Below are 17,086 nucleotides of genomic sequence, written 5' to 3'. Positions count from 1 at the left end.
CCTGGCGCCGGCCCGAACATACCGGCGCCTGCACAATCATCCCTGCCTAGCCCCGCCCGCCCCCAGCACAGCCCCGCCCACCCCCAGCACAGCCCCGCAGGCAGCCCACAGCCCTGCCAACAGCCCAGTCACTCTTGATGAGTGACTCTTGATGAGTGACTGCTGCCTGTGGAGGCTGGGTCACGCCTGCTGCTGACGTCACGTCAATTTCCAGAGTCTGGAAATTGACGTAACGTCGGCGGAAATAAGCGGCGGCTGCAGCCTGGGGGTCACGTGACCCGGACTCAGCCGCCGGAATAGCGCCGCTCACAGGCAAAAACGGCAACGGCAGGTATTTGCTCAATTCATTAGGGGCCCCAGGGGGATACATTGGGGGGTTAATTGAAAGCAGTGGACAACCCCTTTAAAAGGTATCAACCACTGAAGACTCTCAATTCTAAATATTTTGGACCAAACAGTAAAACTTCATGTGCTTTATTTCCATCTAGTGGTAACGTTGGGAAATCACTGGTGACAGGATGGGAAAGGAAATGCTGACGTAGCCCAGCAGATTGCAGGCCAGTGAGGGAGTAACTGTTCTGTATTCTTGTACTCACCCTGCCTGAAGAGGAAAACATCATCCAGTGACTTCCATTTTGCAGACGTAATCGGTAAATTCATTATTACAGATAATTCTGTTTGCTGTACATGTGTTGTCACCCACTTGCATGCAGCTGATATGTTTGGGGTTGTGGTATCGAGAATGCTTCAATCGCTACAATGCGATTTTTCACACCTGGCATCCGAATGACATCCTAATGCAGTGCCATTGTGATCGGATTGCATTACATGAGCTTTTACATAGAGTAAGGCCGGCGTCACACTGGTGTGTTTTACGGACGTATGAGAGGTGCAGAAAATACGGATTGCATACGGTACAATGATTCTCTATGGCCCAGCTCCTATCAGCCGTATTTTACTGATCCGTATTATACGGTCTTGTACGGCTGTAGAAAATCACAGCATGCTGCGTTTGTCACCGTATTGCGCAAAAAAATTGCCAATGAAAGTCTATGGGGGCGAGAAAAATACAGATTACACACAGACCAGCAGTGTGACTTGCGAGAAATACGCAGCGGTGTTCTATAGAAAAGCCGGTAATTCAATTGCCGGCTTTTTCTTTCTCCTGCCTAAACCCGACAGGATATGAGACATGGTTTACATACAGTAAACCATCTCATATTCCTTTTTTTTTTTTGCATATTCCACACTACTAATGTTAGTAGTGTGTATGTGCAAAATTTGGGCGCTGTAGCTTGTAAGATAAAGGGTTAAATCACGGAAAAAATTGGCGCGGGCTCCCGCGCAATTTTCTCCGCCAGAGTGGTAAAGCCAGTGACTGAGGGCAGATATTAATAGCCAGGAGAGGGTCCATGGTTATTGGCCCCCCCTGACTAAAAACATCTGCCCCCAGCCACCCCAGAAAAGACACATCTGGAAGATGCGCCTATTCTGGCACTTGGCCTCTCTCTTCCCACTCCCGTGTAGTGGTGGGATATGGGGTAATGCAGGGTTAATGTCACCTTGCTATTGTAAGGTGACACTAAGGCCGGCGTCACACTCGGCGTATGTAAATACGGTCCGTTTTTTACGGCCATAATACACAGAAAAGTCCTCAAAATAGTGGTCCGTATGTCATCCGTAGGCAGGGTGTGGCAGCGTATTTTGCGCATGGCATCCTCCGTATGTAATCCGTATGGCATCCGTACTGCGATATTTTCTCGCAGGCATGCAAAACCGACATCTAATGGATTTATGTGCTCAAATGTTCGTTAAAACATATATATATATATATATATATATATATATATATATATATATATATGTCATTGAGACACATATATATATATTCTGTATTTATATTTAATTCAGCGCGATATATGTGAAAAGCCGGTAATTCAATTGCCGGCTTCTCATTTCTCCTTCCCAAACCCGACAGGATATGAGACATGGTTTACATACAGTAAACCATCTCATATCCCTTTTTTTTTGCATATTCCACACTACTAATGTTAGTAGTGTGTATGTGCAAAATTTGGGTGCTGTAGCTGCTAAAATAAAGGTGTTTGTAGCCAGGGGGGGCCAATAACCATGGACCCTCTCCTGGCTATTAATATCTGCCCTCAGTCACTGGCTTTACCACTCTGGCGGAGAAAATTGCGCGGGAGCCCACGCCAATTTTTTCAGCAATTTAACCCTTTATTTTACAAGCTACAGCGCCCAACTTTTGCACATACACACTACTAACATTAGTAGTGTGGAGTATACAAAAAAAAAGGGATTTGAGATGGTTTACTGTATGTAAACCATGTCTCATATCCTGTCGGGTTTGTGAAGGAGAAAGAAAAAGTCGGCAATTGAATTACCGGCTTTTCACATATCTCGCGCTGAATTAAATATAAATACAGTATATATATATATATATATATATATATATATATATGTGTGTGTGTGTGTCTCAATGACACATATATATATATATATATATATATACTAGCTATTGAACCCGTTCTACGCCCGGGTGGCGAGCATTTATATTGGAATATGGTCTCCATCCTGGTATGTGCTGCTCCCATCCTGTCATATGCTGCGCCATCCTGCGCCCCCATCCTGTCATGTGCTGCTCCACCGTGTCATGTGCTGCTCCATCCTGCGCCCCCATCCTGTCATGTGCTGCTCCACCGTGTCATGTGCTGCTCCATCCTGCATCCCCATCCTGTCATGTGCTGCTCCACCGTGTCATGTGCTGCTCCATCCTGCGCCCCCATCCTGTCATGTGCTGCTCCACCGTGTCATGTGCTGCTCCATCCTGCGCCCCCATCCTGTCATGTTCCACTCCACCGTGTCATGTGCTGCTCCATCGTGTCATGTGCTGCTCCATCCTCATCCCCATCCTGTCATGTGCTCCCATCCTGCGCCCCCATCCTATCACGTGCTGCTCCATCCTGCGCCCCCATCAGTGCGGGCGGCTGTGCTGAGTGCGGGCGGCTGTATGTGGCTGTGCTGAGTGCAGGCGGCTGTATGTGACGTGGCTGTGCTGGGTGCGGCAGCTGTGGACGGCTGTGCTGGGTGCGGTGGCTGTGCTGGGTGCAGCGGCTGTGCGTGGCTGTGGGAGGCTGTGCTGGGTGCGGCGGCTGTGCGTGGCTGTGGGCGGCTGTGCTGGGTGCGGCGGCTGTGCTGGGTGCGGTGGCTGTGCTGGGTGCGGCGGCTGTCCGTGGCTGTAGGCGGCTGTGCGTGGCTGTGGGCGGCTGTGCTGGGTGCGGAGGCTGTGCGTGGCTGTGGCGGCTGTGCGTGGCTGTGCTGGGTGCGGCGGCTGTGCTGGGTGCGGCGGATGTGCTGGGTGCGGCGGCTGTGCTGGGTGCGGCGGCTGTGGGTGGCTGTGCTGGGTGCAGCGGTTGTGCGTGGCTGTGGGCGGCTGTGCTGGGTGCGGCGGCTGTGGGCGGCTGTGCTGGGTGCGGCGGCTGTGGGCGGCTGTGCTGGGTGCGGCGGCTGTGCTGGGTGCGGCGGCTGTCCGTGGCTGTGGGCGGCTGTGCGTGGCTGTGGGCGGTTGTGCTGGGTGCGGCGGCTGTGCGTGGCTGTAGGCGGCTGTGCGTGGCTGTGGCGGCTGTGCATGGCTGTGCTGGGTGCGGCGGATGTGCTGGGTGCGGTGGCTGTGCTGGGTGCGGCGGCTGTCCGTGGCTGTAGGCGGCTGTGCGTGGCTGTGCTGGGTGCGGAGGCTGTGCGTGGCTGTGCTGGGTGCGGCGGCTGTGCTGGGTGCGGCGGATGTGCTGGGTGCGGCGGCTGTGCTGGGTGCGGCGGCTGTGCTGGGTGCGGCGGCTGTGGGTGGCTGTGCTGGGTGCAGCGGTTGTGCGTGGCTGTGGGCGGCTGTGCTGGGTGCGGCGGCTGTGGGCGGCTGTGCTGGGTGCGGCGGCTGTGGGCGGCTGTGCTGGGTGCGGCGGCTGTCCGTGGCTGTGGGCGGCTGTGCGTGGCTGTGGGCGGCTGTGCTGGGTGCGGCGGCTGTGCGTGGCTGTAGGCGGCTGTGCGTGGCTGTGGCGGCTGTGCATGGCTGTGCTGGGTGCGGCGGATGTGCTGGGTGCGGTGGCTGTGCTGGGTGCGGCGGCTGTCCGTGGCTGTAGGCGGCTGTGCGTGGCTGTGGGCGGCTGTGCTGGATGCGGAGGCTGTGCGTGGCTGTGGCGGCTGTGCGTGGCTGTGCTGGGTGCGGCGGCTGTGCTGGGTGCGGCGGATATGCTGGGTGCGGCGGCTGTGCTGGGTGCGGCGGCTGTGGGTGGCTGTGCTGGGTGCAGCGGTTGTGCGTGGCTGTAGGCGGCTGTGCTGGGTGCGGCGGCTGTGGGCGGCTGTGCGTGGCTGTGGGCGGCTGTGCATGGCTGTGGGCGGCTGTGCTGGGTGCGGCGGCTGTGCTGGGTGCGGCGGCTGTCCGTGGCTGTGGGCGGCGGCTGTGTGTGGCTGTGGGCGGCTGTGCATGGCTGTGGCGGCTGTGCATGGCTGTGCTGGGTGCGGCGGCTGTGCTGGGTGCGGCGGCTGTGGGTGGCTGTGCTGGGTGCGGCGGCTGTGCGTGGCTGTGGGCGGCTGTGCTGGGTGCGGCGGATGTGCTGGGTGCGGTGGCTGTGCTGGGTGCGGCGGCTGTCCGTGGCTGTAGGCGGCTGTGCGTGGCTGTGGGCGGCTGTGCGTGGCTGTGCTGGGTGCGGAGGCTGTGCGTGGCTGTGGCGGCTGTGCGTGGCTGTGCTGGGTGCGGCGGCTGTGCTGGGTGCGGCGGATGTGCTGGGTGCGGCGGCTGTGCTGGGTGCGGCGGCTGTGGGTGGCTGTGCTGGGTGCAGCGGTTGTGCGTGGCTGTGGGCGGCTGTGCTGGGTGCGGCTGTGCTGGGTGCGGCGGCTGTGGGCGGCTGTGCATGGCTGTGGGCGGCTGTGCTGGGTGCGGCGGCTGTCCGTGGCTGTGGGCGGCTGTGCGTGGCTGTGGGCGGCTGTGCGTGGCTGTGGGCGGCTGTGCGTGGCTGTGGGCGGCTGTGCTGGGTGCGGCGGCTGTGCGTGGCTGTAGGCGGCTGTGCATGGCTGTGGCGGCTGTGCATGGCTGTGCTGGGTGCGGCGGCTGTGCTGGGTGCGGCGGCTGTGCGTGGCTGTGGGCGGCTGTGCGTGGCTGTGGGCGGCTGTGCTGGGTGCGGCGGTTGTGCGTGGCTATGGGTGGCTGTGCGTGGCTGTGGGCAGCTGTGCTGGGTGTGGCTGTGCGTGGCTGTGGGCGCCTGTGCGTGGCTGTGGGCGGCTGTGCTGGGTGCGGCGGCTGTGCGTTGCTGTGGGCGACTGTGCGTGGCTGTGCTGGGCGCGGCGGCTGTGCTGGGTGCGGCCATTTTCTTGGTCCTGCTCCCGGAGTCGGCGCCTGCGCAGTCCGCGCTTTCCGGCGCCATTTTCTTGAAGACACTGCAATGTGTCTTCAAGAAAATGGCGCCGGAAAGCGCGGACTGCGCAGGCGCCGATTCCGGGAGCAGGGGGACAGTCACGGCCCGGAAGCGCGTCGGTGGAACGGGTCAGGTAAGTATACTCACCCTCCGCCTCCTGGCTCGTCCCTGCTTGTCCGGTGGAGATCGCGGTGTGCGTTCAGCGCTTACGCATACCGCGATCTCCTGGGAGCGTCGCTCTGTGCGGTCCGGACTGCGCCGGCGCTTGCGCTTGCGCAGTCTATAGAGGCTTCGGACAGAGTGACGCTCCCAGCGTTATATTATAGATATATATACTGTATATATGTTTTAACGAACATTTGAGCCCATACATTCATTAGATGTCGGTTTTGCAAGCCTGCGAGAAAATCTCGCAGTACGGATGCCATACGGATTACATACGGAGGATGCCATGCGCAAAATACGCTGACACACCCTGCCTACGGATGACATATGGATCACTATTTTGGGAACATTTCTGCGTATTACGGCCGTAAAAAACGGACCGTATTTTCATACGCTGAGTGTGACGCCGGCCTAATTCTCTGTCATTTACGCATAGTTTTCCAAGGAAATATTCTTCAAGATATAGATATATTTTTAATAGTGTTGCATTCGTCCAATTTCATTGCAAGTGGAAATGAGCCCTAACCCTATAGCTGCAGGTAAATAGAGTTTTTTTTGGTCAGGTTTACTTTAAGTTAAGAGCAAAAGGTTTGTTGTTAAGGGGTTCTACATCATATGGTGAAAGCTCTATAAGCAACAATCAGGATGTGACCAATAGAGGCAGTATTCAGCACTACTCGCTGGTGTCAGCCACTACTCCTAAAGGCCAGGAAGGATTCACGGCACATTCTAAATGCCATGGTGGTGCTTTATAACCAATCAATCCAGGTACAGAAAGGAAGCTATGGCCTAAGTTCACCAAATAATGAAACTTCTTTATTTCATTAAAACTAGGGTAGAGAACTGGAATAAAAGCAAGGAGGACACGGGATTCAGCCTACGCATTTCCAAATGCTTTCTCAAGGTTTAGACTGGGGAAGAACTTCATTACGTTCAAATCTCCTTCAGTGCATCACGTTTCACCCAATGCAATCTTTAAAACCTACACAAAATAAGATTACAAAGACATAAACGATCAGGATGTGGAGCAACTTTTGACACACAGCCAGCTGCGATTCTGTGTAGGTAAAGCAAAGGGAGCTGCTGACATCCCGCTGAAAGCCATACAAGTAGTTATGTTATGTAACAATTTCTTTCTTTTTTTTTCAATTAATTTCATGCACCTATAAGGCTCCCAACACAAGTAGTAAACAGATCCATAGAACTCCAAGTCACGGAGACCCTTTAAAAAAGGACCCTTTAAAAAAAGGGCCCTTTAAAAAAAGGGCCTTTGAAAACAAGGGGACACCAAACTGTGCAAGAAATTGCTCTCCTCTAGATCATTTTATAACTGATCAAAGTGAGCAGAAGCTGAACTACAGTACCCAAGAATGGTCACTACACAATATATGGCACAGTGGTGTTCTGGCTCTGTACACTGTTTGCTACTAGCTGCAGCAGGAGCTGCAAACATTTGATCAATGAAAACTGAGAAAAAGAAGAACCGAGACTGTGATCAGAGTAATATCGGACAAGAAGATATATGTAAGTAAAATACCTTTATTAACAAATTGGTAAAAAGTAGCACCACATACAAGAGGTGTCCGCACCATATAAAATAAGAAAATGGTAATATATCAAAGATAAAACAATATTAAAAACCAACCCAGAGGTAACAGAGGAATATACACTCACCGGCCACTTTATTAGGTACACCATGCTAGTAACGGGTTGGACCCCCTTTTGCCTTCAGAACTGCCTCAATTCTTCGTGGCATAGATTCAACAAGGTGCTGGAAGCATTCCTCAGAGATTTTGGTCCATATTGACATGATGGCATCACACAGTTGCCGCAGATTTGTCGGCTGCACATCCCAAAGATGCTCCATACAAGGCAGGATGGATCCATGCTTTCATGTTGTTTACGCCAAATTCTGACCCTACCATCCGAATGTCGCAGCAGAAATCGAGACTCATCAGACCAAGCAACGTTTTTCCAATCTTCTACTGTCCAATTTCGATGAGCTTGTACAAATTGTAGCCTCAGTTTCCTGTTCTTAGCTGAAAGGAGTGGTACCCGGTGTGGTCTTCTGCTGCTGTAGCCCATCTGCCTCAAAGTTCGACGCACTGTGCGTTCAGAGATGCTCTTAGGCCTACCTTGGTTGTAACGGGTGGCGATTTGAGTCACTGTTGCCTCTCTATCAGCTCGAACCAGTCTGCCCATTCTCCTCTGACCTCTGGCATCAACAAGGCATTTCCGCCCACAGAACTGCCGCTCACTGGATTTTTTTTCTTTTTCGGACCATTCTCTGTAAACCCTAGAGATGGTTGTGCGTGAAAATCCCAGTAGATCAGCAGTTTCTGAAATACTCAGACCAGCCCTTCTGGCACCAACAACCATGCCACGTTCAAAGGCACTCAAATCACCTTTCTTCCCCATACTGATGCTCGGTTTGAACTGCAGGAGATTGTCTTGACCATGTCTACATGCCTAAATGCACTGAGTTGCCGCCATGTGATTGGCTGATTAGAAATTAAGTGTTAACAAGAAGTTGGACAGGTGTACCTAATAAAGTGGCCAGTGAGTGTATATTGATTTTCCACATGTGCCATATTGTAATCAAAAACCCAAAAGCCCATATATCATAAATCAAATTGTAATCCAAAACCCATATATCATAAAGTGCTATGTGCACAAAAGGTAATAATATATACCGTACTGTAGATGTCCAGTAGTTAAAGGGAACCTGTCACCCCCAAAATTGATGGTGAGGTAAGCTCATCGTCATCAGGGGCTTATCTACAGCATTCTGTAATGCCCCCGATGTTACCTGAAAGAGGAGAAAAAGATGTTAGATTATACTCACCCAGGGGCGGTCCCGCTGCGGTCCGGTCAAATGGGCATCTCAGGTCCGGTCCGGCGCCTCCTATCTTCATTCCATGACGTTCTCTTCTGGTCTTCACGCTGCGGCTCCAGCGCAGGCATACTTTGTCTGCCCTGTTGAGGGCAGAGCAAAGTACTGCATTGCGCAGGTGCCGGAAAGGTCAGAGAGGCCCGGCGCCTCAACAGGGCAAATCAGTACGCCTGCGCCGGAGCCGCGGCATGAAGACCAGAAGAGGACGTCATGGAATGAAGATAGGAGGCTCCCCCGGAAGAAGGCACACGCGGCCGAAACGCTCGTAGGGGTTGTGGCACCATCGGACCAGAGGTAATGTAAACACTAGCATTGATACTCTTAATAATGCCGAATGTGCTAGGACATATCTGTGGGTATATATGATAGCTACGCCTATGGCAAGTTAAACTATGGAGCCACAAGAGGTCTAGGTTATGTGGCGGAGGACTTAATTTTTGTAACAAGCTTGCCTCTGGCCTGGGGTGCCAATGTATTGGTACCTATTTTCATCATTGCTGTGATTTTTTGTCTTGTATTATTCTTAATAAAATGTGGGTAATTTTTTGTACTTCGAGGTCTGATGTGTACAAATCATTGTAGGTCATTGTAGGTTTTGTTGTACGGGACCGTTAAGGTGGATTTATCTCCTGACGGACATAGGGTTAATTTGGTATAACCCTGTGTATTGTTTGTCTAGGTAATTCTTTGATTAGGTAACATACAGCTCTGGCAAAAATTAAGAGACCACTGCACAGTTTTAGGGTATGTGAACACGTTGCGGATTTCCTGCGGATCCGCAGCGCTTTTTGCCATGCAGAAACGCTGCAGATCCACAAGTGATTTACAGTACAATGTAAATCAATGGTAAAAAAAAAACCGCTGTGCAGATGGTGCGGAAAATTCCTTGCGGAAACTCTGCGGATTAAAAGAAGTAACATATCACTTCTTTTTTGTGGATCTGCAGCGTTTTTGTACCCATTCCATTACAGAAATCCGCAGGGGTAAACAACGCAGTAAATCCGCAGTAAATCCGCAGCAAATCCACACAAAAAAGCGTCAAATCTGCAGATGCATTTTCTGCCAAAAGATACAGAATCCGTACCAAAAATTCCTAAGCCTAATCCGCAACGTGTGCACATAGCCTTATAAAAACCAGCTTCTCTACATGTCTGACAGCCATTCCATTCCAGTGTCAGTTGAATTCCAGCCTGAGTACACATCATTATTCTACTTAATGTGCTTCTGATTAGTGATTAGGTGATCATCTGTGACCTACAAAAGGAATGGCAAATGGCAGCTGGGGTGAAGTGCACGGTAAGAACAGTTCGTAGTAAGCTCCTAGAGCCAGGACTCAAGTCATGTAAAGCTATAAAAAAGCCTTTCATCAATGAGAAGCAAATGAGAGCCAGGCTGAAGTTTGCCAAAGACCATAAGGATTGGACCATAGAGGACTGGAGTAAGGTAATCTTCTCTGATGAGTCTAATTTTCAGCTTTGCCCAACACCTGGTCGTCTATTGGTTAGACAGAGACCTGGAGACGCGTACAAGTCACAGTGTCTTGCACCCACTGTGAAATTTTGTGGAGGATCAGTGATGTTGCTTCAGCAAGGCTGGAATTGGGCAAGTTAGTCTTTGCGAAGGACGTATGAATCAAGCCACATACAAGGTTATCCTGGAAAAACAGTTGATTCCTTCTGCTCAGGCAATGTTCCCCAACTCTGAGGACTGGTTTTTCTAGCAGGACAATACGCCATGTCACACATCCCACACACAGCTAGGTCAATCAAGGTGTGGATGAAGGACCACCACATAAAATCCCTGCCATGGCCAGCCCAATCTCCAGACCTGAACCCCATTGAAAACCTCTGGAATGTAATCAAGAGGATGATGGATCGTCACAAGCTATCAAAGAAGAACTGCTTACATTTTTGTACCAGGAGTGGCATAAGGTCACCCAGAAGCAGTGTGAAAGACTGGTGGAAAGCATGCCAAGACGCAGGAAAGCTGTGATTAAAAATCATGGTTATTCCACAAAATATTGATTTCTGAACTCTTCCTGAGTTAAAGCATTTGTATTGTTGTTTCTAAATGATTATGAACTGGGTTTTTTTTTTTTTGCATTATTTGAGGTCTGAAAGCACTGCTTTTTTGTTATTTTGACCTTTTTTCATTTTCAGAAGGTAAATACAAAATGTATTGCTTGGAACTATGGAGACATGTTGTCAGTAGTTTATAGAATAAAAGAACAATTTACATTTTACTCAAAAATATACCTATAAAGAGAAAAATCAGACAAACTGAACATTTTGCAGTAGTCTCTTAATTTTTGCAAGCGCTGTATATACATCTTTAGCATTATATTGTGTCACAGTGCCCTCTGGCCGCATTGACATCTTTTGCCCTATTATATCTACTTCACTCTCTCTCCCCCTTAGCAGTGGGAGACAAGTAATATATGATGCTTGATTATTTCATTGCATTGCAGTGTCCTTTGGCTACCTTTTTGCTGTACTATTGCAGATTGCCCACTTGTATTCTATTTTTCACCAGTGTTTATTAGCATTTTTTCTACTTTATTTTAATGGTTCATTGCACTACTGCACTTTAATGGTTTATTGCACCATGTTTGCACTACATTTCCAGTATTTTTTGTTTTTACCCAGGCTTGATATGCTTGACCTCATTACATAAATATGTGTTCATTCACTTGTGGAGCACTTACAGCTTGCTTTTTGCACCCACTTTTTTCTTTTTATTTGAATATTATTTTTAGGAGATATTGAAATTTTATTATACATACACTTGGTGGGATATGCTTTTACTTTTTGGACACACATTTTTTCAATACTTAACCAATTGTATTCCAACTATTTTTCGGGCATTTTCCATATATACTGTCATTTACATCTTAACTACTGGACATCTATATATTATTACCTTTTGTGCACATTGCACTTGATGATATATGGGTTTTGGATTATAATTTGATTTATGATATATGGGATTTTGGGTTTTTGATTACAATATGGCACATGTGGAAAAATAATATATATCCTCTGTTGCCTCTGGGTTGGTTTTTGAAATTGTTTTATCTTTGATATATTACCATTTTCTTATTTTATATGGTGCGGACACCTCTTGTATGCGGTGCTACTTCTTACCAATTTGTTAATAGAGGTATTTTATTTACATATATCTTCTCATCCCATATTATTCTGATCAAAGGTTTGGTTCTTCTTTTTTTCGGTTTTCACTACCTTTACAAATGGTCGACCATTCATCTACTAAGCAGATATATACCACTTATTTTATAAATTAATAGACATATTGATCTATGTAATTTGGTATATATCAACTGCTGTGTCCAGTATTTCCCTATTAAACATTTGATCAATGTGGGTGCCAGATGTTGGACAGCCACCAATCTGATATTGACCTATCCTAGGGATTAATGCCAAGTTCCGGCAGCCCTTTGATAAAACATTGTTTTGGTGCAGTGTCCAACATTCATCTACATCAGGGGTGGGGAATCTTTTTTCTGCCAAGGGCCATTTGGATATTTATACCATCCTTCGGGGGCCGTACAAACTCTGCCCACAAAGTACATCCTGACTCTGGCACTGATGTTAGGACGTAATCTTCCATTGCATGCCCTTCAGTGTTTAGTAGTGAACACTGCATGTGTGTGCTAACAGAGCAAGAAGAAATTAATGAGCTGGTTGTAATCAAAATACACCTCCCTGCCCAAGAATGCGGTCCCTGAGAATCTGCTCGGGGCCTGATAAAAGGTTATCGAGGGCCGTAAATGGCCCTGGGGCCAGAGGTTCCCTACCCCTGATCTACAGAATACCACACATTCATACATGGAGTGGCCACTAAATGTCTTGTTCTATAATTATTAAATCCACCTTGATACTGTGCATCTCCATTAGAATTGTGTTCTTCCTTTGAACCATTTTCATTACAATGGTCCCTTAACAATAGGCTGATCATACTAGGACCACCTGTAGTGAATTATAATCTGGGGGGATCCCAGTGCCAAGATTTCCCACTGAAGTCAATGGGACAGTCATTGTAATCACATACATTCTAGGTCCTCCAGTGAGAAATTCTCTTCTGTAGTCGCTCTCTGCTCAGACAATTAGAAGAGGGTTCTGAACCCAACTACTAACTCAGCAATCCCCTGAAAATAAGTTACATAAACTATATAGGTTTGGGGACCTTTACAGTATAGGACTCCATTTAGTGAACACAGTATCACAAAGGACTACAGCTTTTTTCTCTTTTTTAGGTGTAAGGCAGTGTATGAAATGATTGGAAGTGAATTCTGTAACTTGTTTCCATTGTGTGTTTACAGATGAAATTATGGACCAGTCTATAGCAATCCAGGACACACTGGACGAAGGAGAATACTGCACTGTAGTATCCTTTATAGTACACTATCTGCAAATATTGAAGCTACGGTAGTTTGTCTTTGTCATCTCATGCTCACAATTGATTTGTGTTGTATAAAGCTATATTAAAATCCTTGCAGCCTACTAATGGCGCTTAGGCCTCCTTCACACGTCTGTTTTTCATGTCTTTGTGCAGTCCGTTGTTTAAGGACCACAAATATGGACACACGCACACCCATTGTATTCAATGGTGGTGTGCACATGTCAGGTTTTTCACATGGACCATGTCTGTTTTTTTATCAGCAGCACGGACCACAAAACCTCCTGCACAAGTACACATTGATGACACACGGATGACATTCGTGTGTCATCAATGTGACACATGCCGGCCCCTGGAAAAAAGAGGTACAGTTCTTGCTGTTCGAAGGCGCTGGGTGCTGAAGACATCTCTGATCATTGTTGCCTGGTCTCTCTGAACTCAGCGCGACCAGACGACAATGATGGAAGTTGCATTTTGCACCTGCTGTAAACATCGTGTGTAAAAATATAAAATTAAGAATTAAAAAAATTGGCGTGGTCTCCTTCGTAATTTTGATAACCAGCAGAGAGAAAGCACACGGCTGAGGCTGATGTTTCTAATGTGGGAAAGGGAACAATATCCCAAAAGGATCCAAGGCTATGAATAACAAGAGAACCTCAGAAAAAATAAATATAGAGGGTCCCCCTATAAACTCTAATCAGCAAAGGCTAAACAGACAGCTGTGGGTAAATCCACCACGGCTATATAGGGACACACAATTCATGCCGTCTTCTATCGCATATCTGTAGGATATGGTCATGCTCGGACTGGCCCATAGGGGAATAGGGGAATCCCCCACTGGGCCCCTGTGCAGACACGGACCCCCAACCCTACTATATGGGTAATACTTGGAATAATTCACATGATTTACTCTGTACAGAAAAAACAGCATCTCATAATTCATTAACCAAGCTACCTAGTTTATTATTATATAAATATATAGGTAAATTTGAGAAAAAGGGTAGTATAATATTCGTATGGATATGAAAAGTGGTCCCCCCAAAGTCATTGTTAATGGTGGGCCCTTGGCACCCCAGTCCGACACTGGATATGGTGTCTCCTGTAGTATGAGCCTGTCTTCTGTGATTTCCCCCAAACAGTACAGATCTTGAATTGTGACTTGACTACTCTTACCAAAATGTTTTCTAGAACAAGAGGGATCCAAAATATGTGACCCCGTGATGTCAATTAGCCTTAGTTTTAATTTTGTTCACTTATTGATTCTAAAGATTAGGAAATGACAGTAATTGTGTATCCACTTTCCATCCATTAGTTTATCCTCTATTTTGTAATCTACTATAGCTGTCTATTTCCCTTTTTTGAGATCAATCACAATTACAGTTATTCTATTGAAGTGAATGGAAACATTTTGCAATGCACAGAAAAGCTGCAACTATGTGTTACTGTGTAAATGGCATGCAAGTAGATGGAGTAGAAGATGCTCCAGCAGTTGCCAAGGGCGTAAGTTAAAGCTGATGGGCACCAATGCAACATTTCTAACAAGGCCACTAACTGTCACAAGGTTTTTTTATTGGTCTTCACATATGAGCTAAAGGGACTTTTGGAACACCCCTAGACTCTAGAACCCAGTTGCAAATGCAAACGACTGCATCTACTATAGTTATACCACTGCCACCTTCAGAAATCTTCAGCCACTTCATAGAGCTGTTGTCACGGTCCGCGGGGAGGATACCTTTATCATCCCCACCACTCACACCAATTTGTCATGAACCTTACTTTGTACTGGCTAAATGGGCACACTAAAGGGCAATATAACTACTCCCACTCAGGCGGGAACAATAATTATCAACGTCGCCAGTTGCTACAAAGCCTCCCAAAAGCACAGGACAAATCCGCTGCCACCAGCTCCAATTTCTTAATTATTAACGGGTCTGGAGCCAACCCAAATTAGTAGCGTAATTCAGTTTAGAAGATGCGACAGTTCGTTATAGAGCAAGGAGAAACAAAGCTAGTAATTTTATATATTTTACTCCAAAAAAGGTAGGCAGTGTTTACAGAAGTATAAAAAGGTATTATAAAGAAGACAAATAGTGTATGTACAGTAAAATTACAAATAAAAAAGGATTAACGTTGAAAAAAAAACATTTAATTCATATCATTTCATCTCATGGCTGACCATGTGCTGTTGAGGAGGGGCGAACATATATCCAGATGCATTACAGATCAGTCTCGCAGCTAGACCCAGGACAAAAGACACTGAAGACAGCTGTCTCACTCACTTATCTCCCAGCCTAAAACCAAGGCACTCCCCCTGTAGTGACCTCACTCAGAGGCTGATTCCTCCCTTTTCTTAGAGTTATGACAAACCATTTCTATACATAACTCGCTGTATGAACCCCATATGAGAACGACACTATGATCAGTATGTTCACCACGTAAGGGGGGTTCCTTTAAGTATAAACACGGTGTAGTTACATGACCTGCTAACGGAGAAATCTGCACCTTGCAACTAGTTGGGTTTAGCACCTAGCGATTTCAGTGAGCTATAGATCTCTCGATGGACATCCGGAATATATAATCCTTATATCTCTAGCCCAGATCGGTGCCAGGATACATAACTTTACAAGAGCAAAAGAGTCCCATGAAGTTTCTGTACCTAACAAAGTGGCAGTGAAACGCGCGTGTAGTGAGGGGGCGGTGTGTGCTGTCTGGTCAGTATGTTAATATGAACATACAAGGAGGATGTGGGGACCACAAACATGAAAACGACCCAAAAGTCCAAAAAATCATGCTTTATTTGAACATTAAATATCATGCAGGTGAATCAACAGGAACGAGACATAAACAATGTAGCCGCTATGGCAATCATGCAGAGAAGACAAACGCCCCAGCCCGGGTAGCAAACGGGCAATACAAATGTTGTTCAATATAAAACGGACCCACCACGTGGTGAACACATTTTTACACCAAACCAAAACACAAGGATTCCTAAAATATAACTTTTAATGTTCAAAGTTAAAATACACAGTTCTAAAATTGAGGACAATACAATGAAAATAAGTCACAAGGGAACTAACTAACCCCTGTCAAACCCTATTTCTATCCACTACCTATTTGCGGGGGTAGGCACCCTAAGTTTCTGCGGTTGGTGCCCCCGCTCCTCGAGGACTGGCCCTATAGGCCCTACACATACCCTATAGTGCCTAGAGAGGTAGTGTCATAAATATGAGCCCAAAACCAAAAGTATCATAAAAAATTAGCAAAAATAGTATAAATAAATAAGAAAAAATTAGAAAAAACAAACTAAACAAAAAAACAAAAAAACACAAAAATTAGTATTTTTGCCCAAGCTGGAGACCCTAAATAGGGTGTTCACATATCATATATTTTTTGGGGTAAATAGCAGAAAAAGCAATAGAGAACCCCAATCGCCTCCTCTACAGTGATCTGCAGATTTATCCTTAAGCAAAATTATCATAAAAAATAAACAAAAAATTGTATGAACAACATATTATAACAAATAATCAAAAACAAACAAAACAAAAAAACTGAAAAATAGTTCAGTAACCAACAGCTTGGAAGTCCCAATAAGGTGTATAAACCAGATATAACTCTTTGGGCCAATAGAGAGGGAAAATATTAATGTCCCATTTATGCAGAAAAAAACTCAGTTATGGGAAACCACTCAAATGACAAAAAAAAGGTCCATATACGGTTCTCACACAGTGGTGGGATCAGCAAAAACTAGGTCCATAAAAAAGCCTCCTTTAATACAACGGCTAGTTCAAAAAAAGTCATTTCAAAGAGTGGAAATACCAGAGTATGATGCAATTTTTCCCAAAAATATGGGTATAACATATATCAAAACAGTCATTCTGATGGCTATATCGTATGTGAACCAAATAAGGCGTATTTCACACAGAGAAGAGATGAGGATATGGCCCGTCCAGTATGTCAAGGTCCTTCAATCCTATTATAAATATGGATCCAGCAGTCATCCAGATAACCGCATATTATGCAGCAAAAGATAGTCATTAGGCCATATCAGGCATATCGGTGCGGCAACCATTTATATGGCCATATCATATGCAGCAATAACAGTCATTAGGCCAAATTGGTGGGCGGAGTTTAGTCCCACATGAACGCGGTCAGCCTGATGTCATCTATGTGGGCTGTAGCGTGCGTT

General features: G+C 46.9%; 1 protein-coding gene across 1 annotated transcript in view; it reads left to right on the top strand.

Moving 5' to 3' along the window:
- Window positions 1–516: 516 nt before the first annotated feature.
- Window positions 517–17,086, top strand: part of INPP5B (inositol polyphosphate-5-phosphatase B) — a 219,723-nt gene continuing 203,153 nt past the window's right edge. Inside the window, exons 1-2 of the mRNA XM_077295945.1 lie at window positions 517–650; window positions 12,824–12,889. Of these exons, the coding sequence (XP_077152060.1) occupies window positions 12,832–12,889 (58 nt within the window). The 5' untranslated portion in view covers window positions 517–650; window positions 12,824–12,831. The remainder of the gene's footprint in view (window positions 651–12,823; window positions 12,890–17,086) is intronic.

Source organism: Ranitomeya variabilis, chromosome 3 (genome assembly GCF_051348905.1).
Source record: "Ranitomeya variabilis isolate aRanVar5 chromosome 3, aRanVar5.hap1, whole genome shotgun sequence".
Taxonomy (NCBI): Eukaryota; Metazoa; Chordata; class Amphibia; order Anura; family Dendrobatidae; genus Ranitomeya; species Ranitomeya variabilis.
This window is presented reverse-complemented; position numbering and strand designations above follow the sequence as displayed.